The sequence below is a fragment of the Micromys minutus genome (assembly GCF_963924665.1).
Source record: "Micromys minutus genome assembly, chromosome: 3".
In the NCBI taxonomy this organism is placed as follows: Eukaryota; Metazoa; Chordata; class Mammalia; order Rodentia; family Muridae; genus Micromys; species Micromys minutus.
Window position 1 is genome coordinate 53,407,674 of NC_137972.1, and position 27,683 is coordinate 53,435,356.

The window sequence follows — 27,683 nt, forward strand, 5'->3', positions numbered from 1 at the left end:
GGCTTCAAGCACGCCAAGCAAATGTTCTACCAACTGGGCCCCAGCACTAGCCCATGTAAGTGCTGTGTGGCGTACTCTGATGTGTAAATAAGGCTGAGAAATGACTTGTTACAAGACTCTTTGGGGCCTTTTATTATTAAGAGGGAGGTGCTATGCCAGAGGCTGTCCCACAGGAATGGCATAAGACACAAATACATATGTCCTAGAAAGCGCAATTTTGAAAGGCAAGCCCAATTGACACAATGTGACACAGGCAAGAGGCCCTAGCTAGGGCTGTCCCTTAGAATGGTATGTCCAGGAACAAACAAGCTTTTTCTCAATATCCAATCCCAAGGACCCCAAGATGCTGACTTTAAAATCCAGCAAAGAGGTCACCTGCCATGAATTTCCACACGACAACCTGTTCCAGTACATGGCTGTCCACTGCATAAACCACTCACAGAGCAGGAAAGGTTCATGTCTGGACATTTTACAGGTCTTCAGCAAGTGGAGGGTCTGTCATAGTACTTCAGAAATGTTTCAAGGCCACGTCTGACAGGCAGCCAGATGGTTCCAGGGATCTCTGTCCCCAAGTTCCCCAGAACTCTTGTTTGGGACAACACAGTCCTCCCCGTGAGATGCAGCTCTAGCAGCAAAGCCTTCAATGCTACTAAAAATTCAGAGACATGCCAAGGAAATGGCTTGCTGATCGCCCCCACTGTCACAGGGAGAGGGATGGGGATGCTGAAGAGGAGCAAATTACTGCAGACACACGGCTCCCTGTGATCTGCAGAGGGGAAGAAGCTGTCCAGAAACTCTGGCAGGGCTCTGGGTCTGGCTGTAGTTTGTGACAGACCTGTAGTGACAAAGTGGCATCCTGGAACTCCATGCCCATGGTGACCTCTCTTTACTGCTGATGTTACTTCTGATCTGCTGAAGGCCCTGAAGTGAGCCCAGGTGCCTTTCAGTTCCTTCTCAGGAGACATAGGGCAGGGTTCTGGTGTCCCTGACACCTACCTCCACCAAGCAGCAGCTGCCCACCTCTCCTTCACCCAGCCCCTTCTACCCGCCACATTCACAGTCAGACAAGATGCTGTGTGTAAGTGAAATCCTGCAGAATGGCCTCTGTGTTTGATTCCTTCACTTAGCAAAATGTCCTCTGATACCATTCACTTCCAGAAATGGCAGGATCTTCTTAAGGGCTGAATATGATTCCTCTTTTAAATTTGTGTATGTGTGTGTGTCCACGCAGGTCAGAGAACAACTTGTGAGAGAAAATTCTCCTTTTCCATCATGTGGGACTTAGGGATCAAACTCAACTATCAGGCTTAGTAGAAAGCACCCTAATCTGGTGAACTCTATTGTCGGCTCCATAGTCCATTGGGTTCTCTCTGTCTCTGTCTCTGTTTCTCTGTCTCTCTGTCTCTGTCTCTCTCTGTCTCTCTCTCTCTCTCTCTCTTCTCTCTCTCTCTCTCTCTCTCTCTCTCTCTCTCTCTCTCTCTCTCTCTCTCTCTCTCTCTGTGTGTGTGTGTGTATGTGTGTGTGTATCTCCCATATATTCTGTATCCATCCATCACATACAGACACTAAGATGGCAGGCTTCATGTTAAATGTTCTTAGCGTGATTATAAAACTAGAGCTCCTAAATGCCCCTTCCAATGTGTGTCTGGAATCCTAGGGAAGTGACTATGAGGAACTTGTAAGCTCCCACGCCGGCAGCAGGAGCAGCAAGCTCACAGCTACCTCTTCCCTGCATCTCACTTTGGCTCCAGAAAGTTCATCATGACTTCAAAAGCCAGTAGGAGTCTGCATGCTGTTCTCCTGTTGGCTTCTACCCCCTGATGATAATCCCATGCACGCTGGCTAGTTCTTGTGTCAACTTGACACAAGCTAGAGTCAAATAAGAAGAGGGAACCTCAATTTGAAAAAAAAATCCCACCAGATTAGCCTATAGGCAACCTATGCATTTTCTAAAATCAATGTGGGAGAGCTCAGCCCACTGTGGTGGTACCATCCCAGGACTGGTAGTCCTGAGTTGGATAAGAAAGCAAGCTGAGCAAGTCATGTGGAACAAGCTAGTAAGAAGCATTCCTCCACGGACTCTGTATTAGCTCCTACCTCCAGCTTCCTACCTCTAAGCTCCAGCCTTGAGTTCCTGCCCCAACTTTCCTGGATGGAGTGTAAGCTGTGAGCTGACATAAACCCTTTCCTCCTGCAAGCTGCTTTTGGTCATTGCTTTTTTTTTTTTTTTTTTTTTTTTCACAGAAATAGAAACCCTAATCTCAGGTAGCCATTACCAATTCTCTATGAGGACAGCACCGTCTCCCCGACTCCTGCTCTTATATCACCTGCATACCCCAACTCAAGCCTCAAACACCATCCCAGATATGACTCACATAGCACCAAGGCTATCCTTCCCCACAGCCAGCCATTGTTGGACTGGAAGACACATCACACAGAGAAGTTGGTAAGATGGACATGCCAAGCTTATTTTAAAGGTGAGGCTAGAAACCCCTGAGGCTGGGAACTGCGTTAACATCGTCATTGGCATCTCAGGGATGAGGGTGTTGCTGAGGCTGACCTTCAGTGAGTGCACAGAGATAGCAGGCGTCATGGCATTGTGTTATCTAACTAGGGCCAGGGGTGGGGTCTGGGATGCTGGATGTCTAACATGCACTGAGGAGCTGTGGGTGTTTCCTATGTACACTGGGTACCCAGCAGACCACTGCATAACACCAGGAAGGAAGGAATAAGGGGGACTGTGACCCGAGGCCAAATCAAACATCTGGGGCCACTAGGTAGGGGACCCTGAGCATCCTCCTGCCTAATTCCCCATCCTGTTTGCCTCCAAGCTCAACACTGGTATGTGGTATCCAGGACCCGAGGTATCTCTGAACCCAATGAGTCCTCCTGGGATTATACATTGCCTCAGAATCTCCCCACTGTAACAGCATGAGCTACATAGAGTCAATGCAGGTTCCTGGAAGCCAAGAGACCCAGCCTTGGCAGCGCCACTGTATGGAGGGGTTTATCTGGTGTATTCCCTCTATTAACCTGCCATGTACAGAGAAGTGCCTTCATCAAGTGCCGAGATGCAAGTTAATGTATTCAGTTACTCATCCGTTTACCCATAGACAACAACTGCTTTTTTAACGCGCCAGCCTCCCAGGGCTACTCTAACAGGGAAAAGCCATTCGCCCAAGTGGGCAGAGATACAAGGACACAATTCCAGGATCAGGAAATGGGCAGGAATGCTGTAGCAAGAACATCAGGAAGTGACGTTTAGCACAGAGGGTAGGTAGGAAATGGCAAGTGCAAAGGTCCTGGGGTGGCTTCAGGGCAGGCAGCACCCGGTTCTGTCATCCTTACTGTGTCTGGGCAAAGGCTGGGTACTGCTTGACTTTGTTATGTGGCTGAGATGAAGTGATAAAATGTTACTTAGCAGGGATCAGCCTTCACCATTCCCATCAGATGCACCAGAGTAAGAGAGAGCTGGTAATCTCACCAAATCTATGGGCCTAGACGGCCGCCGCTGTGAAGCTAAGGACGCAGATGCAAGAAGGAACTAGGAAATGCCCCATATACAGAGGGGACTATGTGGGACATCTGGAGAGATGAGAAGGAATGACACGGTGATAAAGCCAGTGAAGTCTACAAAGGAGGACCTCCCAGGCCACCCCCACCCCAGGCTCGGGCTGGCACTGAGCATGGGTCATTGTGTGGACGTGGAGACAAAGCCTGGATCAGGAAGGAGGTGAAGGTGTGCAGGGTAATGTGGAGGCCAAGGAGATGGGCAAGTCTGAGGGCTTTAGGAAGACCCTAGACATCTCCTCCTACCCTAGTACCATGTGTCTCTGCCAGCCCTCCCGAGAGGTCTTAGCATGTGGAGAGTTCTGATGTCCCTTTATTTTCTAGAATCTTCTGCACTGTAGAGAATGTAAGATGATGCACACACACACAAACACACATGAGCACACACACGCATACACACACACACACACACACACACACACACACACACACACGAGCACGTGCCCACAGAAACATGGTAGCACATAAGACGGGATTTGGAATGCAAACTGTCTGGAAAGTAAAAACAGAATTGTCACACAGTGGAGCAGCTTCATTTCTGGATACAGTTTTGGTGGCACCTCGTCTGTGAAGGACAGTCTCACTGTTCACAGTTGGGTCACAGTTGAGTCAGAAGGCAGAAGCCACCCAGTGTACAGACGAAAGCTGAGGCAGGAGAGTGGGAAGGACTCCTGAGGCGAGCCAGGCTAGTAGTCACAGAGGCAACACCATCGACCCTCACATCCGTAGAGTCAGAAAGCCATGGAGTGTGCCCCAGGGGCTGGAGAAGGGGCGTCTAATTAAGGTAGAGCGTCTGTTAGGAACGGTGGAGAAGGCTACACAAACCTGTAGCTCCAAACCACAGGACTGCACATGCTTAGGCCAAGCCTGGGAGATGCAGCTCAGAGGTAAGGACTTGCCCAGCACATGCAAGGCCCTGAGTTTAGTCCCCAGCACCACACGTTCAAGTTAATGCGAACAAAGCCGTGTGTTGTACATTTTATCATAACATTTTTTTTTCCCAAAAATTGAAAAAAGTAATCAGGCTTCTCTCTCTTCTTCAAGATCCCAAATCTCAATCCAGGGGCACCTGTTCCGGTACAATGGTTTGCTAGCCTCAAGTCTTGCAGAACTAAGTAGCAGCCAGCTCAGCTGGTACCCAGAAAGTGCAGAGTGCTCATCAAACATGCTGGGGTTGAGAAGCAGGAGTGAGGGCACAGAGAAGGGGCAGATGGGGCAATGTGCAGGAGTTAAGTACCCAGCAGATACATGCCTGAGCTCCAGGTCTGTGTGAGGACTCCGCCCGGCCATGAACTCGGGGAAAGGGGTAAAGATCGAGGGTGAACAGACTGGAGCCAAGGACCCTGGCAGGGGCTGTGGTGTGGGCAGAAGGCCGCCTGCGGGACCAGCCTTAGGAGACCTTTCTGTTGGCAGAGTATGGCTGGGAAAGGCCTGGCACTTAGGAAAGTGTGGCTAGGTGGGCAGGAGGCACGAGGAGGCGCCGGCTCCTGGCTGGACATTGGTCTCCTGGGAGCTGGTATTTTGCCCAAAAAGTCCCTGTTAGTTTGCAAAGCGTATTCACTGCTGGGCAGGCCCGGCACAGCAGTCTGCGGCCTTTGAACGCCTTTTACAGCAGAGCTATTTTTAAGTCTTCCTCAATTTTCCTTTCTTCCTCTCTCCTCTTTTCCTTCAACCTACACCCTTTGTGTGTCTGAGTAAAAGAGGGTGAGACCAGACATGGGGGTGGACCAGCTGGACTTGGCTTCCTGTCTTTTTCCTGCCCCCAAACATCTGGGAAGGGTGGAGCTCAGCACTGTACCCCCAAACCTCCCTCCTGGGCCTCCCCAGGAGCTCCTACTAAATGCTCCCCTCTCTTTAGAGGTGGTCAGGGCTGGGAGGCCTGCTCCTGTCTTGCCTCCTGTATAAGGCTACACAGGCATGGGAATGGGGTCTCTGCCTGTGGGGCTAGAAGATTCTCCCACCTAGGGAAGCAGAGGATAAGGAATAAGGGAACCCTCCCTGGACTTCCCACCCCACCAGCACCGTGAAGGAATGGGAAGATTCCCCATTTGGGGACATCACTGCCTGTCACACAAGACCCTGGGCCTGGGAACATGACGCTAGGCCAGGGTAGCCTGCATAGCCTCTGGGAACAACATAGCAGCACACTTGGAGATCAAGCAGATTCTTAGCTCCTGAGAGCTTCTCTGGAGGGAAGTTTTTTGGTTTGTGGTGCTGAGAATGAAACCTAGGACCTCAAGCATGGGAGAAGAGTTTCCTCTTCCACTGAGTCACACCCCAATCCAGGAAAATTCTGTTCTTGGCATGAGGAGGTAAGAGGGTAAGTCATCATAATGCTGTCAGGTGAACAGCAAACACATCAGAGACTGTAAATGTCCTCCACAGTAAGGTGGCCAGAGAGGGGCCAGCACATCTGAATAGTGGAATACTATGCAGTAAGGAAAACATGTGATTTAGAGCTCTCTGTGATAATGTGGGAAGACCTCTGAGGTGCTGTAAAAAAAAAAAAATCACAGTGATCTACATGGAAGAAATGGGGGTGGGGGAGAACAGTTCTAGAAGAATGAGTTCTGTGAGAATGGGGGAAGGAGTTGGTTTAGGACCTCAGGGCACCAGCTCCTGTCTGGAGAGATGTTGTGCACAATGCGCTGTGCAAGGGAAATGTAATTTGCTTGCTCAATTGTTTGCCCTTCCTGTGTGCACATGTGCTCATATGGGTGTGTGCACTCTCGTACTTGTGTGTGGAGGTCAGAGGTCAACTCCGAGTACATTCCCTGACTACTCCCACCTTGATTTTTGAAAAAGAATCTCTCATTAAACCTGGAGCTCCCTCATTTGTCTGGGCTGTGAGGCTAGTGAGCTTCAAGAATTAGCCTGTTTCTGTCTCAGTGCTGGGAGTGGTGTTGGGGTTAGAGAGGCATGCCACAACAGCTGGCGCTTACAAAGGGACCAGAGCTCGAACAGTGTGACAAGAAAATTAGCCACTGGGCCATTTCCCCAGTCCAGGAAAACCTTGTTTTAAAGGTGATTTCAACTCTGGTATATCTTGCAAGCTCCACATCAGCAAAAGACTGGAAATGCTCAGATGAGAAGTCCCTGCAGAGGGAAGAGGTCTTCTGGGAGAGACCAGCCCTACAGCTCTCAGAATAACAGGATACTCCTGGCCTGACTTGGCCCAGCCTTGGCTGGCCATTGGCTCTATCTGGTGTGACCCCAGCCAGACCAGCCAGGGGTCACTTGACCTTGGCAACTGTCACTGTCTTAACTGTCCTGATCCACAGTGTCACACTCCTGACCTCTGACCTCTGTGTGTTCTAACTGCATGACAGGCATTGCTCTAAGTCTCTGGACCCCGCCTGCGCAGCCACCCTGCAACAGTAGCCATAATTATTACTTCAGATGTTCAGACAGGAAACCAAAGGATGTAGCATTTAAGAAGTTGTCTGCTACTTTGCTGGCAAGTGGCAGAGCTGGGTTTGAACCAACTCTGAGTACACACGAATGCCCAGGGCCTTAGGACCTCACTGCTCCACTGTCCCTGTCCCTGCCATGGCCCCTGGCCACACCCTCACACCTGTCTTGCTGAAACCTCCTGTGACCAACGCCTCCCATTTTAGAGGTGGGGAAGCTGATGGCCAAAGGGGACACAGCTGGAGAAAGAGCAGCATGGAGCCTGAGTGGCAGCTACCAGTTCCACATCCCTGCCTTTGGTCTCTTTCTGCTTCCAGATCCCACAACACCAGGTGCTTGGGAAAGCCAAAAGCCTCTCTAGTAGGTACCAGAAATGTGAGGTTCTCCTTCCTTCCAGCAAGGAGTTGGGGTTCCTTCTGCCAGCATCCCATGGAAGGTATCACACTTCCATCTACACTGATGTGCCCTGCCACAAACATCTCTGGGTCTCCACCAGGACAAGGTTCACTCTGTATCCCTTCTAAACAGCTTTCCACCATCTCCTCTTACCTGCTGCTCAGGGAGGCAAAACCAGCGAGCGAGCGTCCTGGGCTCTGCTTTCAGTCCACAGTACTCTTCCCATTCTCTCCACCCACCTCACAGATGACTGAGGCCTAAACACACTGAAATCTTGGTCCATCTTCATGCAAAGCATGCAGCTCCTCTCCATATTACCCACAAAGAGTTCAAAAAGCCCCAAATGTCTTCAAACAGGATGCATCTCCGACCACACTTTTGAGAGCCTCAGCCACTGCCCAGTGACTGAGGAGTGACTGCAGTAAGGGGTGTGGTCTTTCTCTCTCTCCACCTCCACGTCTCTACCTTTAGATCCTTCTCCAGACATGGGGATATCCTACCTTGTGTGAGAGGCTGGGGTCTCTTGAAGCACTGTCCTCCTCCTCTGAGCTTCCCTGTTCTTCATCTGATGTGAGGTCCTCTCTGGGGGCCGCCGAGATGGGACAGACCTTGTAAGGTTCAGTGTAGGCGCTAGGAAGAACAAGAGAGAGGGTTAGAGTTCCTCGTCTGGCTCATTTCACGAGCCCCCAATGAACACTGGAGGGTGACCCTGTGCATGCTTCTTTTCACACCCTGGCTATAGCAATTCCCTTTCAGTAGATCAGACAAGCCAGGCTCTCTGCTGCCCTGGTGCTTTTACACATGCTAAGATAACCCCAGGTCCCTGTCAGGTCCAGGTAAGCTAAGACACTCAGGCAAAACCAAAACAATTTAGCCTAAAGTCAACAGAGGCTTCCTCCCAAAAGGCCAGACCTTTCTTTTCTCCTTTTGAACTATGAGAGCAGACAGTGTTTCTTGCCACAAGCTTCCTGCTAAGGCACAGGAAAGAAGACCCCAGGCCAGGTCTATTGTATGCTGGAGCCTCTCTACATCTGCCCTCCTGTCTGTTGTGGCAATGTAGGGGTCCGTGGTATAAGAAAGCATGCATGACAATGTGGCTGAGCCCAGATCCTGCCTTCCAGAGCCACCTGGGCAAATGTTTAACCATTTGTCTCTATCCCGCAAGCAGGTGACAGGGAGTCTGGGGCGCTCCCTCCTAGAGGTGGTCATGGTTTGCCCTGTTATGTCTATACAGGACCACTGGTTATCAAAAGTGAGGCCAGAAGTGGTCACCTGAGCTTCTGGACCCCCATCAAGGAGCACAGGGCAAGCCAGGCCTTTTGTAGAACACACTGAGGAAGAGGGACAAGCTCCCAGCCAGCTTTGAAGGCATCAAGCTCCTCCCACATCCACCTCTCCATAAGTTCCCTGAGTCCACTGGTGCCTCCATCACAGCGTCCATGGGACAGACCACCTCCTGCCTCAATGTCTGACATCCGACTCCATCCTCATGGTCCACCTGTGTTTTCCACGCACTGCTGAGACCTTGAAATTCACTCTGGTCATGTGCCCCTTTTGCTCAAAATTTCTGTAAGCATTCTGAGTTGTCTAGACTGGATCCCACAGCTCAGCCTGTCCCCATGGCCATGATTAAGAGATCTTGGGAAGGGGGCTGTGGCAGTGGGTAAAGTGTCTGTCATGCAAGCATAAAGACCTGGGCTCAGATCCCCGGCACCCAGATAGAAGCAGAGCAGAGTGGTATGTGCTTATAACCCCAACGCTGGAAAGATGGATAACCCAGGAGCTCACTGGCCAGCTAGCCAAGTTTCATGTCTAACAAAAGAGCTGGTGTTGAAAAAGAACAAAGGCAGAGAGAAAAGGGGGAAGACCCAGGGGCCAAGGTAGTGATATGTACCTTTAATTACAGTACTCAGGAGGCAGAGGCAGGTGGATCTTTGAGTTGAAGATCATCTGGGTCCACATAGAAAGTTCCAGGCCAGCTAGGGCTACTCAGTGAGACTGTGAGTGTGTGTGTGTGTGTGTGTGTGTGTGTGTGTGAGAGAGAGAGAGAGAGAGAGAGAGAGACAGAAAGAGACAGAGACAGAGACAGAGAGACTCCCTGCGTTCTGGACTACACACACACACACACACACACACACACAAGCACACATGCACAGGAACATGGTAGCACATGAGAAGGGATATGGAATGCCCCAACACCTGTCAGCTTGGCTAGAACCTGGCTCTATCACTTCAAGCAAGTGATTCTCTTCTGTGTCCTGACTGTTTTTCTATTTATTTATAAAATGGGTGGGAAGTGATGCGGGGGTCCAGGCTGTTCTGAGGACTGAGGAAGAAACCACACAAAGGCCCTCGGCAGGGTGGCGAGAGCATTCACTAGATGTTAGGAAGCTGCCCCACAGCCTGGCAGCGGCAGACAGATGCACTGATCAGCCTAGTCCACCTAGCCCACCAGAATAAACAAACACCGCAGGCCCATCCTCACCTGGCTGGCACCTCATCTGCTCTCTGGTGGCTCTCTCCAGGAAGCAAGAAAAATGGCCTCATCTCTACTGTAACTCAATGCTGGGGAAAAGTGTGAGGATCACGGGGTCAGGTCAAGTTTGGTGACCAAGAAGTCTAGAACCCACACATCAGGAAGAGGGGGCTCTCCATGAGACCTTATAGGTGAGTCGCTCAAGGTGAGGATCAGCCTCAGCTGTCTGCTGGATGGGGTTTGGAAGTGCTGAGAAGTCACATTTCACACTGTTGCTTGTGTCTGAAGCCTTTCAGAGAGGATCAGTAAAGGACGAGAACCACCGTGAATGTGGGCAGAATAATCACAGAGCCTGAAGACCTCGGGGGACAAAGAGGGAGGACATGGGCAGCCCAGGGAGTTCTCTGTCTGTCTCATGGACATCACTAGCTGTTCTTCCCTCCATAACAGGCTGAAACACATCTGAAGCCAGGAGCCACAGACAACAGTTTCTCCCTTGAGGTGTTTCTGTCTGGTGTCTTGTCACAGCAGTACAAAGCTGATCAACGCACACAACTTGCTTTTAGTCTGTCAAGCTGGGGTCTGTGGGCCCTGTAGGGTCCCATAAGAGCGTGAGGGTGGAGATGGCCATCTTCTAGTATAAAGAGAGAGTCACCTTTAACCTCCACTAAGCCGTGTCCTCCCTCTGTGTCCCATTTCAGGTTTAAAGAGAACAGGACAAGCGGCCTAGAGCCTGTTACCTTAATCGACCCGACAAAGGAGCTTGGGCCTTCCCAGAAGCCTGGAGTTGTAAAAAGCTATGATTCCTCTGTGACGGGGCCTCCTCCTGTCCAACTCTGACCGTTAGCTTCCATCTCTAATGACACAGTCCAAAGGGCCTCATAACTTATCAGAAAGCATTCCCTCTTGGGAACTGCTAGCAAGCTTGAGCCAGCAGTCCAGCCCAGCTGGAGCTGGACATGTGTGACGGAGGCCAGAATGTGCACCTCTTCTGGCCAGCCTGTCAGGGAGAGGCGGGGCTGAGGTGGAAGCCTCTATAAGCTGGAAAATTTGAGATGGAGACAAGCTAGTAAGTAAATGTGGTGACAAGGACCAGTACAACAGCTGGGAGAGCTAAGGAGAGGAGAGACAGGAGAGTGGGGGACAAAGCTGGGATTTCCAAACGCCTTCACTTCTGACTCTGGGTCTCCCCAGCCACAGCATTTTCTCAGAGTGTGGACAATTCCTCCGGGGCCTGTCCAGGTGCCCTCTTCTATTAAGAACTCAATTCTCTCAGGTTCTAACCCCTCAAACAGTCACCGAGACCTGCCATCTCCATCTCTGAATGGGACAAAGTACAGAGAAAATCTGATGGGGTATAAAGACACTTAGAAATGAGTTTGCCATCAAGCCAGGGCAGGAGTAACTCTGTGGCTGGCACACTGGGCCTCAGTTTCAACATCTGTATAATGGAGGTGGAGAACAGACAGAACATGCAGGATCAAAGGCTGCTGGGCTAAGGCCTGCCTGGCCTGCCTGCTGCAGTCTCCCATCTGCAAGAACTCTGCTCCATTCCTCCTGGAGAACGCCCCTCCATGCCTGGGGTCAGCCAAGGGGTAGATAGATAGCCTTGTAATGTTTCCCAGAAAAGGCTCCAAGGAGAGGCTTTTTAGAGAACTGGATTTCCATTTCTCGATAACTAAAACCAAGCCATCTTGCTCCCTAACCTGTGATGTCTCCTCCAACACAGCCCTGGGGGTGGGAGGGATTGTTTCCCACTTAGGACAGCTTTTCTGAGATGTGACTCACGAACCATGGATTTTCCCTGCACCAAGCACGACTCAGTGCTTTTTAGTGTGCTCAGAGGGCTACTCACCTGCCACCATGTCTAATGAGATGAAACCTTTATCACCTCCGTGTCATTTAACTGTGTGAAAGAGGTCCTGGCAACCTCTAGCCTACTTTCAACAGGAGCCACTGAGTGAGGATGTCTGTGGCATCTCTCTCTGTAAGGTGTGTTGAGGGCTCACTGACGCTATAGTTCGTGTCGGCCCTTCATTTCTTCGCACTGACAGACCTTAATGTGGACTGTGTCGGGCTTCTGGGAATGCTGGGTACCAGTCCTTAGGCAGCTCCCGTGTTTCCTCTAAGCTCTGCGTGTATGTGTAGGACAACCAGGCACATGATCACTCTGTGTTGCAAATTTTTAGGGACCACAGACCATCTTCTCATGGTTTACGTCCCTTCCAGCTCTGCATAAGTGTCCAGGTCCCCCCATCCTGGCAAAGACTTGTTGTAATTGGCCTTTCGTTTTAAAGGGAATTTCCAAGAAATTTTTGGCCCCTGTGCTCGGCTCAGCCTTCTCTTACCCCACACGAAGCCTGTAGTCTCTTCTGGCCAAAGCCGGGGTGGAGAAGGGGGTGGGGATGGGGTGAGGGAACGGTCATTATTGTGGTCATTAAAATTTATATTTAGATAATACATGAGCCTGGAAGTCTAGTGACATAAACTTTTTAAAGATATGCAGAACTCATAAAATGGCAGACTAATATAGAGAAGTGACCTTCTAGAACAATCCACAGGGCAGAGCTGTGAGCCTGCTGATCCAATAATGCCTTGGGCTTCAGCCTGGGCAAACAGCAACCTCTGTTCCCATCAGGCAAATGTCCCCAGAGACCCAGGGTTCCTTGGTGGGTGCTCCTAGGAGGTGTGGGACCTTTAAGAGGAGAGACCTGGTGAAATGAAGTTACACTAACGTTTCCTTGAAGGGGACGATTGGACGCTGGCACTGTCCTCCTCTCCCCCCTTCCCTCCAACTCTGGCTATGAATGCAGCTTGGTTCTGTCATCTGCTCCTTTGGACTGAAAGGTCCAAAGTTGTGAGCTAAAACAACCTTTTCCTATGTGTAAAGAGATTCACTCAGGCATTTTGTTACAGTGGTGAGAGCTGATGAACTCAGGGCACTGCTGTAGATAACAGATGGGGCTCCTTTGCTGCTCCTTTCAGTCACTGTTGGTACCTGGGCCTGGCCTAGAGAAGTGGGCTGGCTCAATGGGAAACAGCAATTTATCCAAAGAGATGTGTTCATCTGCTGTGCTCTCAGCAGCTGAGCAACACCTGCCAAGGCCCACCCTAGTCCCCAGGGGGACTGGATGCCCAGGGTAGAGGGACATGATATACAACCTACTTGCCTCAGACCAAACCTTAGCAGTTCAATGACTAGGAAAGATACTTAGCCTGCCTCCCTTCCTCAGTGTCCTAGTCTGTAAAGTGGGGTGGTACTAATACTCCCAACCCAGAGTTTGTGTGAGTATTGACAGCAGGGATTTGTAGACACAGATGGCTCAGAGAAGTATCTGGTGGTTTTACTCTGTTTCAGTGTGACCAGAAGTCCAAGCTGAACCGAGAGACAGAGAGAGAGCACCCACAGACTGGCTGCTAGCCCTTCCGCCACCAGCTTGACAGGTGGTATCTTGTGGGCTCCTTACCCTCTCTGGGCCTTGGTTCCCTCATCTGTAAGAAACTAAGCCATTCTTCATCCTGTGTTCTGTCATATTTTTCTACCACAGTTGTATGTTTCTGTAACAGTCACCAGCGCCATTAAGGGAGGAATCAGGGACGTGTGATGTCTATGTCTCCCAGAGCAGGCGGCCATCGGACTTGTATCTGGTGACTGTTCTCTTTCACTTAGCTGACCTGACTCCTCCAGCCCCTCAGGCAGGACCCTGTTGTCTGTCTGCAGTACAAAGGTAGGCACACTCTGGGAGGTGCTCGTGAACTGGGCATTATCCCAGCAGCTCCCATCACCTCTGCCTGGGCTCAGTGCTGCTGCTCTGCCAAGAGCCCTATAGCCCCCTGCACTTCCATGGGTAAATTGTCACTTTCCCACCAAACCTACCCTCCTGACACACTTCAGGCTCTAAGGCAGGGGAACACCTGGAATGGATTTGCCTCCCTAGGTCCCATGGGTGCTCAGACTGGAAGCTGGAAGGTCCTGCTGTCCGCTTCAGCTTTCCCCAATAGCCTGGCCCAGAGCAGGAGGAAATACGGACCTGCTGGTCTATCATTCTAGAATAGCCCAACCACAAAGAAGCAGGAAGGGTGTGAGCGATTCCTCTCGTTCTGGCAGCTGGAGAGGATATCATGGCCCGAGAAGCTGCAGAACGCTGCTCAGTCCATCTAAAGACTGTAGGAGCCGGGAGAAGGGTGGCTGCCGGGTCACTGTGGAAGCTAGAAAGCCAATCCCTCTCCCACAGCACAGCGGCGCAGCGGCAAAGCGGGTCAATAAAGCAATCTGCAGCATGGGAGAGGAAGAAGCTGCATGCTGAGCCCTCCCACGTGCCAGGTGACCTGTACCAGGCAGCCAAGATGAAATCTTATCACTGGTGTTTGATTTGCACATCTTTTTAAGTACAGCTGGAGTTGTATGAAAGTGTTTTAGGTGGAAGTCACGAGAGGTGCGCAGATTTCAAGGGAGGGCTCAGAGAATCCTTAGGAGTCCTTCTCCGTCCTCAGGGCCCTCCTCTCAGTAGACTCCTGCCCTCTGGCATCTGGCTACCACTCTCAGCTGGGGAAACTGAGGCTCTGTTCAGGGCACCCTCGCTGTTCCATGACAGCCCGTGCTGTCCTGTGTAAGGGCACACCCTGCTCCCAGCCTCTCAGACTGGAGAGAGGACATACAGCCAGACCTCTTCATGTGGCCCATTACTGCCTCTTCAGAGCAGGTGCCTTGGGCAGGTTGCCCAACCGGCACGGTATGACAGCCTGGGAGGTACCAGGGTGCACGGCATTGACAAAGCAGTTGGCACAGAGACGGCAGGGTACCTGCAAACGTGCCTGACATGCATGAACACAGAGTCACGTGACAGCTGAGCAGAGCACTTCCTGAAGGCACCACTTGAGTATGTTGAGACTTGGCCCAGAAGGTCAGGTGACCCCAGCAGGACACAAACCCTTGTCCTAAGGCTTATTGTTCTGTCCCTGAGAATGGACCAGACCTTGGGAACTGTTTGCTGATGAAACTCCTCCCACCTACCAGGACTAGCTTTCTACCTCCTCCAGGAAGCCCTGCTTAACCAGATAATCCTGATGAAACTTAAGCACTGCCCAGCTCATGAGGCCAGGCACTGCAGGTGAGCTTGTGTCCTTCCTTATCCATCCTTTCCTTTACAGAAGCCCACGATGTGACATAAATTTGAAATCTACCAACTCCACTCCCCGATCTGCCAAGTTCTGCTCCTCTCCTTGGGCCTGAGTTTCACAGCACCTCTCCTACAGAGTATTCTCAGGTTCTCTCAGCCTTTCTTCCCGCAGGGCTCTGAACTCTTACCAGTGTCTCGTGTTCAAATCCCACAGTATCCTGCGCTCACAAGATGCTCAATAGGCATCTACTTACCAGGTATCTCAAGAAGTATGCTCAGCTGCTGCCCTGTGCCCCTGGACACTCCTGCAGGCACAGCCAGGGACGCTGAGCCTGGTGCTTGTGGCCTCTTGGAAAGCAGATAGCTGCTCAGACAACAGCCTAGAAAGCTCACCCGCATCTACCTCTCCCAACACTTGGTCCAGGAATGAGTAGGGGGTACCATGCCCAGGCACAGCGTAGTCAACAGAGGACAGTCCTGGGGAAGGCAACCTGAAGGCACAGAGAGAAGGCATCTAGTCTAGACTGTAGCTAGAGATGCTGGTGAGTGTGGGGGTGGTGTGGGAACTCTGCACAGCTAAGTCCCCTGCCTTTATAGCCAAGGGAGGCTTTGGACTAGACAGTGATCCTGTTACATTGTAGACCCAATGTGTGTTGTGACAGGGAATAAGAACAATAAACCCCCCCCCCAAGAAAACAAGTCAAGAGTGAGTGTGGAAGAAGCAGTTCACAGAGGAAGACTGGATGCCCTCTGTTACCCTGATCTAGGTAACAGAGCATGTGAAAACCAAGTCCACAGAATACAAATTGAAGAGGAAGAGAGGAACTATTAAAAGACCATAGAGCCTATGTTTTGGGGATTCTTACCTCAGCCTGCTTCTATTAATGGGCATGCTTTTTCTTTTCTTACTATACTGTCTACGTCTACCCCACAACTACCTCAAAAGACATGAATTCTCCCCTCTCTTTGGCAGCTGCTGGGTTTTTCACATTATCTGGACTGTGTTTCTCTCCTAACTCAAACAAAATTGTCCATGGGCTTCCTCTTCATATTCCTAAATTAGTTTATTAACAAGACTAAGACCCCTAAAAGGCAACCTCTGCTTCCATGGCAATGCCATCCTGGTGGTCTAGCACTTTGACCTTGGAAACCTGAAGAGCCAGCACAGAGGGACCAGGTTGGAGGTTGGCTGAGGCGGGGTGGGGCACAAAGAGGTGTGCATTCGGGATGGAGTATGGGAAACAAAGCTGCTGTAGTCCAAGTCTGGCCCCAAACATGATGCCTGGGTTTTTTCTCTTTATTTTTAGAGAGAATACCTTGTAGCCCAGGCTAGCCTTAAACTCTATGTAGCTGAGGATGGCTTTGAATTTCTGATCTTTCTGCCTCTGCCTCTCCAGCTCTCCGATTACAGGAATTTGTCACCATGCCCAATCTATGCAGTTAGGTCTAACCCGGGGTTTCCCGAACACCTCTGACCCCAGTGTCAGGTCTCTTTCAATACGGCACTGGCTACGTCCAAATAGCTAAGGCATTGTGGTGTTTACTCTCAGGCTTTCAAAGAGCCAGTGTGTAACTGCCACAGATCTGTTTTGGGCTTTTTAGGGTTTATGGATTTTATGTTTTGTTTTGTTTTTAAAGTAAGTTCCCACATTCACACCCACCTTAAGGAACTTCTGGGGCATAAAGCCATCCTCACCACTCAGGTGCTGGGGCTACACAGAGCTGACCCTGCCTCGCTGCCCTGTAAACAGGAAAGGAGGGCAAGGCCCAGTACCAGGGGCGAAAGATGAGTGTTCTCTGAGAAACTTGGGTGCTGTTCTTTCAGAAGTGAGAAGCAGGGAAGGAGGGCTGGGTTGCTTGTGAAGTAGACTTTGTCCTTGCAGAACAACAAAAAGCTTCGTCCTTGGGGTGGAAGAAAGACGCCCCTCCCTGGGCTCTACACCTCCAGAGCTCTGCGTGGCTGGTTACCCTTCCTCCATCTCCTAGGCCTTGTCCTGCATTTCCTGTAAACACTGACACTTCCTTCCACAGGACTGGCCTGGCAGCCCCCAGGGCCACACCCAGCCGCCTGACAGAAACCAGCACACAATGGCTGGCTGGGGCTCCAGATGGCCACTCCTCATCCCAGGCCTAGCCAGGGATTCAGACCAATTCTGCCTAACAGCCCATGAGCTCTGGCAGGGGACAGTGAGCACTTAAGACCATAGGAGGAACAGCCCAGATGGGTGTCCAGAGCCTGGACTCTACCCTTTCTAGGCATGTGATCTTGGACAAGCTTCCTCACCTCGGTGGTGGCAGCACGTGCCTGCCTTGCTTACTGTGTCACTGTGAGGCGTTAGTTGAGAACATGGTGTTTACTAGAATTCTGGATTTTAAGTGTTAAGTGTAAGCTCATAGACACGGGTCTCCAGGTTGTCATCCTCCAGGGCCCAATCTACCTGGGGCTGGCTTCTAACCTCATTGAAGTTCATGGTCTGTGTTGGGCTGGGAGGTTATCTGCAGTAACTTGGATAACTACATTTCCCTGGTGTTTCTCTACATCCTCCTCTCCAAACAGAGCCTGGAGCCCTTGCCCTGCCTAGCATTCCAGGAGCTAATGAGAAGTGTACAGAAAAGCTGGTAGGGAGCTCGTGTCTCTGTGCTGTTGTGTAGAGATTGCTAGAATTCCCAAGCCCACCACTAGCCTCCCCTCCCCTGCAGAGCCTGAGACCTCCTGAGCACCCTATTAAAACAGGGCCACCTAGAGCTTCTAGACTCTAGTCATGGCTACTGTTTGGTTTCATTGTTCCTATGACTCTGGGTTGGATAGAGGCTGATTGTCATATCACCAATGCTGACATAGTTCACTAAGTCTAGTCCCTTTTGACTTGTCTTAGACCCCAAATATGGGCTGACAGTCTACAAATTGCAGGGTACTTTGCAACTTTCAAACATTTTCCTGTGTCCCATTTCTGATGATTTTCCTGGCTGGAATATACTTCAGGCACCATGACTCCCAACAATGAGAGAGATGAGCCAGAGGGGCCTATAAAATTGGACCAGGATCTAGATCTCTGGCCAGTAGTTTCCCCCTATGTTAGGGAACTCCTATTCCCTGCCGGAGCCTGGAGGATGCTGGACAGCTCAGGGCATCTTAAGCCATTTTCCCTATATTCCAGAGGAGTCCTGAGGGCATTCCTGGGCCTTCCAAAGCTGGGCATATGGAAGTAGTTATGAGCTGTGTGCCTAAGTTTGCTTTTTTGGTCAATAATTACTTTGAAATATGGGTTCTGAGAATTCAGCAACTGTTCCAGCTGGCAGGGTCCTTGCCCCACACACCCAGGACAGACCATGACAATACGGGCTGGGAAAACCACCCATCCCATAGAAAGCATTCTGGCCTGTGATGAAAGAAAGCAAAGATCTGAAAACAGAACCCCAGGGCCCTGCCTCCCTGAGTCTTGCCGCCTAGGGCCATCTTTCCACCAGACTTGGAAGAGCCCAAACCCCATGTGAAACAGTCTTCTCACTGGGAAGATCATTCCATGCACCTAGATCCAACTAAAGAAACCAGTTTAGTCCTAGTTAATGACTCAAGAGAAAGCTGTATGAACAAGGAACAAGCCCAAAGCATGAGTTGAGAGAGCACCTTGACAGACAGGTACCTGAACATAAACAAACAACAGGACGGTGGTCCTGAGTTTCTGCTCCAAGCCTTGGCCCATCCTATACCTCTCTTTTGCCCTCCGAATGCCATTTCCTAAGATCTGCTTTAACCCATTCCCCCTCTGCCTAGTGGGCTGCCACTCCTCAAGATCCTACATATTTGCCTTTGAAACCCTCAGCCCCAGGATCACTGTACAATCCAGGCTCTGGGTACCCTTGCTTAGAAATCTGGGATCTGAACAAGAACCTTCTTAAGGTAGTGTTTCACTGTCACCTGGGCTGGCACAGCTCTGCACTCTGCCCTGAGTGATGTCAAGGGACCAGAGACTGAGGACACTTCCGGTAAAAACCTGCCTCCAGGTGCCCCTGATGCTACCCGTCCTGATAAATCTCAACTGCAGTTGGAAGAACCTCGTAGCTTCCTTACCCATCAGCTCAGCTCTTCCTAGACTTCCCGATATGAAGAAACTTCTAGAACCTTTCAGGATGGAAGAGGAACTGCTGAATAAAACCACAATGACACAACAGTCCTGTGTGTGGAAAGCAAGGGCCCCGCAGTGCTGGCTTACTGGCTGGAGGTGAAACATCCAGCCAGCTGAGCCCGGGACCCAGCACGGCCTGCTGCATTCAGCCCCCTGGACTACTTCCATTCCATTCAACCCCCTGGAGCAGAGGACAGGAAGGAAGGCAAAGCCTTCAGCAGAATGCAGCTGGACCAAACCTTCCTGCCATCCATCCCCTCCATGGAACACAGCTACAGGGTCCTTCTGCCTTCAGAGTCTCCCAGTGGAAGGGAGGACAGATGGGGTGGAGTAGCAAAAAGATTCTGAGGAAGAGAAAAGAAATAAAACCAAACCTGGAAGCTCCAGGACTTTTTGTAAGAAGTAAGGACCACATTTTTGGTATCTATCATGCCCCAGGAAACACTCAGGCTGAAATCTCTACTGGGGACATTTGTCCTGCTTCCACTTCACACCTGAGGAGGACATCCTTGCTTCAGCTGAGAGGGTTATGAGATGTGGGTCACAGGCTATGGCAACTGGCCATTCCACAGTCCTCAGTCAAGAACTCCCAAGAGACAGAGGCCAGCACAGTCTCCTCAGGAGAATCTTGGTCTCTATGTCACCCAAGCACTGCACTGTGCTAGCTCCTCATATATACTGCTGACCTGGCTCCCTGAGAGTCTTCCTGTCACAGATGAGAAAACCCATGCAGAGACAGGAAGCTACCAGCCCCAAATCACACAGCCTGTAAATTGTAGACAAAACACATGTCTTAGTCAGGGTTTCTATTCCTGCACTAACACCATGACCAAGAAGCAAGTTGGGAGGAAAGGGTTTATTCAGCTTACACTTCCACATTGCTGTTCATCACCAAAGGAAGTCAGGACTGGAACTCCAGCAGGTCAGGAAGCAGGAGCTGATGCAGAGGCCATGGAGGGATGCTGCTTACTGGCTTGCTCCCCCTGGCTTGCTCATCTTGCTTTCTTATAGAACCCAGGTCTACCAGCCCAGGGATGGCACCACCCAAAGAGGCTGGGCCCTCCCCAACTTGATCACTAGTTGAGAAAATGCCTTACAGCTGGATCTCATGGAGGCATTTTCTCTACTGAGGATCCTTTCTCTGTGATAACTCCAGCTTGTGTCAAGTTGACACAAAATCAACCAGTACACCATAAATCCAGCTTGCCTGACTACAGCCTGCACCTTCCTACAGGGTCTAGTTGTCCTCACAGGGAATATACAGGAATGTCACCCAAGTACCCAGGCCGTTTTTTGCCTACCCCAAACTGGATCCCAGATTCTTTTAGATGGGCCTGATCAGACTAGGTGGAATGACATGTCTTTGAATCTAGTTAGAGAAGCTACCTGCAATATGGCGTTTCTCTCTAGGGGTATTAGGAATACTGGAGAGGCCTGTTACAAATGCAAACTTCTGAGCCACATGCCAGACCCAGGGAATCATTGTTCATGGTGAGGCCTGAAGACTAGTACCTTTGATAAATGTTCAAAGGCATATTAAGGATTAAGGTCACCTAGCAACTGATGAAAACAGATGCTGAGACCCACAGCCAAACATTAAGTAGAGCTTGGGGAATCCTGTGGAATAGGTGGGAGGAGAGGACTAAAGGAGCCAGAGAGGTCAAGGACATGGGCACATACACACACACACACACACACACACACACACACACACACACACCCTACAGAATCAATTAACCTGGGTCCATAGGGGCTCACAGAGATGAACTGTCAATAGAAAGCATGCATGGGATGGACCTACACCCTCTGTGCAGCTGGGTCTTCATGTGGGACTCCTGACAGCGGGAGGTGCCAGCTCTGTTGCCTGCCTTTGGATCACTTTTCCCTTACTGGGCTGTCTTGTCTAGAACAATAGAAGATGCCCCTAATTCTGGTGCAATTTAATATGCCAAGGTGAATTAATATCCATGGGAGGACACCCCTACCTTTTATAAGGAAAAACAGAGGACTAAAGGAGGGAGGAGAGAGATGAACTGGGAGAAAAGAAGAAAGGGGAAGCTGCTGCTGGGATGTAAAATACATATTTTTTTTTTTTAAGGAATTAAAGAGTTTTATACCTGAACACACCAGAAAACTGAGTTTGAATCCCATCTCCTGAAATGTGCAACCTGGGTAACCTACATATCTTTTCTGAGCCTCAGATTTTCAGCATGCCTAAAGGGGATGCTGCAAAGATGGGTAGAAGGTAAGAATGCTCTTAGCACACATGTAGGTAGGGACAGACCCAGGCTCCTGTGTCCTCTGCAGAAGGACCAAGCCTGGCTTCCCAGCAAACAGGGCTGCATGCCTGGTGGGTGGTGTGCAGGTCAGGCCCACTGCAGACCCCTGGGTGGAGGACAGCCTGCAGACTGTCACAGAGGTGAGTAACTCAGCACCACCCCCAGGAGGTTTTCTAGAGAGGGCAGCTTAGGTTTCAGTGCTCACAAAGAGCACAATGCAGTGGGTACCAGAGCTCAGCAGGGCCAGTCTGCCAGGGAAACCCCCATGAATGCACACAGTGGATGTTTTCCACACCGTGGGGACCCAAGCACCATGCTGCTGTGTATACTGAAGCTCAACTTGCTATTTGTGGGGCTTCTGATGTGGCCATGTTCTGGGATAGGTTTGGCATGAAGACCTTTCCCTTCATCCAGAGCCATAGACTAGAACAAAACGAAAATCAATCAAGTGATCTGTGAGGTTCCTGAAGGAAGGGCACCAATTTAGACTCTCATTCTTGAAGAAGTACCAAGTACAGAGTATTCTCAGGATTTTTAAATTAGGAACATGAAACTTCATTTGATAAATATAACAAATACTTCAAATGAACATACATAGTTTTCTGTATCCACAGTGGGGAGGAGGCATTGCTGGAGCAATCAGCCCACGGCCTTGTAGACAGAGGGTCCAGGCTCTGACACCCACTGTCCTGTCCACCTACCTCTGCCTTGTCTTTGCCTCCAATACAGCATTTATCAGGCAAGGCACCTGAGGGTCTAAGGAAAGCAGACAGATCTCTGTCTAAGGCGTTTACGGTCTAGCAGGGAAGGCTAGCATGGGAATACACCCACTGCCGCACACCAGGGAGAATGGTGGTGCTCAGAAAACTATATAAAAAGGACAGATTACGTGTGTCTGAGAAGGGGCCACTGTGCATTCTGGGGAGTGTGGGACACACAGAAACGGAATCCACACTCTGGGTACAAAGTGTGGTCTAGGGAGACGTTGATGTAGATGCTCAGGGTGTGCAATGGTTCTCAGAGACTGAGGGGGATGCAGAGAGGCTGAAGGGTGGAGAACTGAAGAAAGTGATCTGAGTGGCTCTGAAGCATCCTCTCCCCTGTAGCCCCAGGAAAGAGAATGTGTGTCCCCACAGGCTTGAAAGGACATGCAGCACAGTGCAGCTTAGGTCTTAGCCCTGCCTTCCAGCTGTGGGACAGGGTCAGGCTCACACACTTCTGCCCCCAGGACAACCATTCCAGTCCTGAGCTGCTGTCTCCTGCCATGGAGCAGGTAGTTAAGACTGGCAATGCCATCCTGAGGCTTGAGGCCTTCCCACAGCAGTGGAGGGCCTACCTGGGAATACTGTGAGGTGGTTTGAGGACAACTAGGCTTGTTACCCTCCGGTGTATAGCTACAGTTCCTCTCGTCCCACAAAGCTGAATCCTGGGCAGAGACACCACTAAACAAAAGCACAGCCCACACTTGCTCTCTGAGCTGAGCGCCCTGCAGAGCAGAGACCTGAACCAGACATCTGGCTTTTAGGAGCACTGTTGCTCTTGCGAGGAGGACTGCAGAAAGCCTGGCCTGGAGCCTGGCACCCTAGATCAGACAGGGGACCTCTAACACCCAGGTGTGGGAAGTGGGGGCCCTCAGTCATACTGACCCAGGACATCGATTGCTCCCAGACTTCCTCCCCAACTCGTGCCCTTTCTAGATAAGTGGGAAGGACGGTTCTAGCCACGTCCTTTGGTGTGACTTTTCTTCTATCTTTCTAAAATCTTATCTTTAAGAAAGCTCTTAATTAACCCTGCTTATCTCTTTCCTTTCTATCCTTTTGGTGTCTCTAAATTATGAATTATTCACATGACCCACCTCTGCTCATCAGTCTCCCATGACTCCACACAAGCCAAAGCAGGGCAGGGTTTAACCCAGCAGTCCTGGCAACCTTGAGCAACACCAACCCTGGGGAACAGAGGCAGCGGAGAATGGAGAATGGCCATCTGGCACACACATGGTACTGCCTCATAGTGGCAGCCCTCTGATCATCATTGTTTTTTCTTTTTTTTTTTTTTTCTATTTCTTTTTCTTCTTGGAGGGATATATGGGGTCTACGTAACTCTATTTATCCTAGAACTTGCTTTGTAGATCAGGCAGGCTTTGAACTCACAGACTGCCCAGCCCCCAGCCTCTGCCTCCCAAGTGCTAGGATGAAAGGTTTGCACCACTACTGCCCACCCTGTTTTTCTGCATATGAAGGTTCTCGGTGTAGCAAAGTTCCCACCATAGGCGGCCCCACCCAAGCTGGCCCAGGTGAGCTCTGGCCATTGGTCCTTCTGAGAGGTACCATGTCAACATGGGTCGCCCTCAAACCCGCCATACCATGTGTGGAGACAGGCCAAACCCAGGGCAAGCAGAGGCTCACTTGAATGCTCTGAAGAACAGCAAAACTGCATCACTATGGAGAAATGAGGAAGAGGCTGTGAGAGACACTGGGTGATAAGCTGAGCTTAGCAAAGGGTCACCAAAATATGAGCATGAGCTCTGAGCAGTGTCATGCTTAGTGTGTGCCTGAGGCTGTGCTGGCTGCCATGGCCTTGCGACACAGCACACAGGTTTTTATATGTAAAAGAATTTGCACTCAACAGTAAATGGTTGTCTTAGGGTTTCCACTGCTGAGAAGAGACACCATAACCAAGGCAACTCTTATAAGGGACAACATTTTGGGGCTGGCTTACAGGTTCAGAGGTTCAGTCCATCATTATCATGACAGAAAGCATGGTAGCATCCAGGCAGGCATGGCACTGGAGGAGCCAAGAGTCCTACATTTTGATCTGAAGGCAGTCAGGAAAAGACTGAATCTCACACACTGGGCAGAGCTTCAAAGCACACCCCCACAGTGACGCACTTACCCCAACAAGGCCACACCTCCTAATAGTGCCACTTTCCATGAGCCAAGCATATTGAAACCATGACAATGGTACAGAACAGCAGGCATATTGAGACAGCTATAGATCACCACCTGGCACCTTGGTCTGGGCAGCACTGTCCACAGCAGCACTGCTTCAGACAGGAGTGATGTGTCACGTTAGAACTCTTTCCTGCCTGAATTCTTTCTTCTGTCTATCAATAAAGTTAGGCCCATCTGACACAAAACACCCTGCCATACTGTCTCATGATAGGACAGCCTGTAAGCTTACAGTGCTGCTTATAGCTAACACTGTCTGCAGAGGTAAAGCAGGCCGTTGGGCCTACTATGTTCCTCAGAGTTAGGGTTGGGAGGACCTCATGGAGCACTACCCGACTATATCCTGCACCTTCTGGCCACACTGTGTCTTTAGTCTTCTCTTTGTCTGATCTGGAACATCTGTGACTGGCTTTAGGAGATAGGATCATACCCATCATGGCTTGGACCCAGTACCTCACCAGGGCCTGGTCTCGGTGATATAAGTAACAGGATTCATATGAGCTTTAATGCAGGGAGATCAGGAGAGACTTTTAGATCGTTATATTTTACACTGAGGCCTCAGCAGTATGGCAATATAGGCCCCTCAGGGACCATAGTGTTGGATAGGCCAGACCAACCGTACAGGGCTTTAAAACTGAGAACCTGTCTGACATGGTGGCTCACATCTGTAACCCCAGTACCCATGCCCAGATGAAGACACCTACTCAAATTACCTTTGCAAAGGGGTCACTTAAGACCGTTGGAAAACACAGATATTTGCACTGCGACTCATAACAGTAACAAAATTACAGTTATAGAGTAGGAATAATTTTATGCAAACCATAATTTTGGGGTTGGGGGTCACTACAACACGAGGATTAAAGAGCTGCAGCATTAGAAAGGTCGAGAACCACTGCGTTAAAGGTATGGTAAGTTGCAGCTCCTGGAAGAAAGGGTGGCATCTGAGACTGGGCATGGCCCTTAAGGTCACTGGGCCAAATGTTTCGTTGTGTAAAAAGGAAAACAGAACTTAGGAAGTAGGGACAGCAAGAAGAGACAGGGCAAACCACAGAGAGTGCACTGCCTTGATGTTAAACCGTAAATTCTGCCTCTCAGAGGGAGACCCCAGGCTCTCAGTCTAAAACCAAACAGTGGATCATAAATGATACCTTATGAGTGATGATAATTGGTCACTTCAAATGCCTTTTAAAAGTCCCTGCCTTCATTTCAGTGGCGGGGGCTGGATTTACATGAAAAGTAGCTGGTCTCAGAGCAAAGAGAAAGGGACAGACCAAGGCAGGACCAAGGCTAAGACCTAGGGAACCTGCCAAAGGAAGGGAAAGGCTGGTCCTGAGGGCAGGGCCTCTTCAGTACCACCCTGCCCCCAGCTATTAGCTCTAATTGGCCCACTCAGAGAAGGCTAATACATGCCTGTCACCAAGGCATTGTGGGCTAAATGCAGCTTGAGGAGGTAGCCTTGGGGTGAGCAGTCCCTCTCCTGGGATAACTGGGAGGCCCGCCAGGCCCCAGGCTCAGAGGACATTGTCTTGCTAACCCTTTCCACTTCCTGCAACTGTTGGGAGTGAAAGGCTCATAATTAATCAAAGGTGGTTTCAACGAAGGCTGAGAAAGGCCAGGGTCAATTTAATTCTCTGCAGCAAGAGCAGGGGGTGCTGAAGGCTGGAGTGTAGATCGGGCAGGTGACATGCTGGGTAACCCCAGCCTCTCCTCCTCCAGACAATGAGCTAGGCTCTCTGTCTCCCTCAGTTCCTCCTTGCATAGGGGAATCTGGGCATTTGTCCTTAGTCCCTGAGGCCCTTGTGCACAGCAGCTTCTAGAATTTACAAAACTCTCTCACCCTTTATTACCTTTCAGATTCTCAAAGCAGCTCTGAGCATAGCTCTAATGCTAATAGGAAGTCTTTCCTCCATGCCTGGCCACTTTACCTGCCCAGGGTGCAGGCCATAAAGAAGAGTTGGATCTGTTTTGGCAGGAGGGATAAAGAGCCTCCAGTACCTTAGCTTCCTGCCCCTTCAGGGCAGAACCTGCAGTGAAATGCACTGGAATGGAGTCAGACAGATTAGCTGCAATCCTAGCCTCTGATCTCAACAGCAGGAGAGCCTGGAAGAGCCAGACTCTTGCTCTAAACCTGTTTTCTCACTTGCATCTTGCTTCTAGGGGTTTTGCTCACAGGCTGCTCATCAACCTAAATGCTCTTCTGGCCACCCTACCACTTGGCAGCCTTCTCTGCCAAGTGATCCCCTTACCTGATTTAGCAGAATGGCCCAGGAGTAGCTTTTGGCCTTTGGACTCCCCACACTTCTTGGGACACGAAACATGGCTGATTTTGGCTGAGTGAAAGCCATCAGGCATTTACAACTGTCCTTTCCTGAAGACTGAACCCACCAAGGGAGAGCTGATGCTTGGCAGGGGACTGTGGGATGAAAGTCAGACAGATATCAAGTGCGTCCCTCTGAGATAACATAGGCCTCTCAAAAACAGCCTTTGGAAAATACCAGCTCATTTGAAGATCTTTTGTCATGCACTCACAGAGTGCCAAGGACACAGAAATGAGCTGTCAGTAGTGGGTAGGGAAAAGACTCTGTGAAGACTCAGATGGGCAGGATGGGCACCTAGGTGAGGAAAGAAAAGCACTCCCCAGGGTCCCCGTGGAGTAACAGAATCCCCCTTTCTGATGTCAGATCCCATGTCTCATCCTGTTGTCTGCCTCCCCTCTTCATTCACAGAACAGACCAGCTCTTTCCCTGCTCTGGGCCTCAGACTCCTTCCTGTGTGCAAGGGTGCAGACAAGTCCCAGAATGACCCTGTGGTCCCTTCATCACATCCTTTAACAAAGGCTGGGGCCTTCAGGGGGACAAGACTCTTCATACCAAAGAGGGAGCAGCTGCCTGAACTCTTGATCCCAAGAATCTACTTGACTCACTCTGCAGCTCTGAACTGGCCTTGACCTTTGGCCTCTGGCCAGCAAGGAAGTTGCCATTGAACAGGGACCTCCTTGGAAACCAGCTGGAGTGTCTATGAGGAGTGTCCCAGAGAGAGCATGGTCAGACCCAGCACTGACACATCCTTCTTTCTTCCATGACCGCCCAGAACAGCTCCAGCTGTGTCTGAGGCCTGCTACACTCTGCCCTGGGCCAGAGCCAGGGCTTGCTCTCGCTCAGATGCTGGTCTGAAGACACATGGCATAGTGGCTTTGTAGCTGAAGCTCTTGGTCTAATGTTGCCACTTTAGGAGCTTCCAGTCTTTGTTGCTGTCCCTGCTGGAGTCTTAAGTAACCCTTCCTGTTCCAGGTCCCTCTCCATGGGCACAGTTGTGCCAACGGCAGTTAATTCACTAAGCGCCGACCACATGCCAGT

General features: G+C 50.5%; 1 protein-coding gene across 2 annotated transcripts in view; it reads right to left on the reverse strand.

The window, feature by feature from the left end:
• The window catches only part of FGD5 (FYVE, RhoGEF and PH domain containing 5), a 91,737-nt gene that overhangs the window by 40,035 nt on the left and 24,019 nt on the right, over nucleotides 1-27,683 (reverse strand). For both annotated transcript variants that reach the window (XM_080914785.1, XM_080914786.1), the window contains exon 3: nucleotides 7,878-8,007. In XM_080914785.1, coding sequence (XP_080770911.1) covers nucleotides 7,878-8,007 — 130 coding nt within the window. The remainder of the gene's footprint in view (nucleotides 1-7,877; nucleotides 8,008-27,683) is intronic.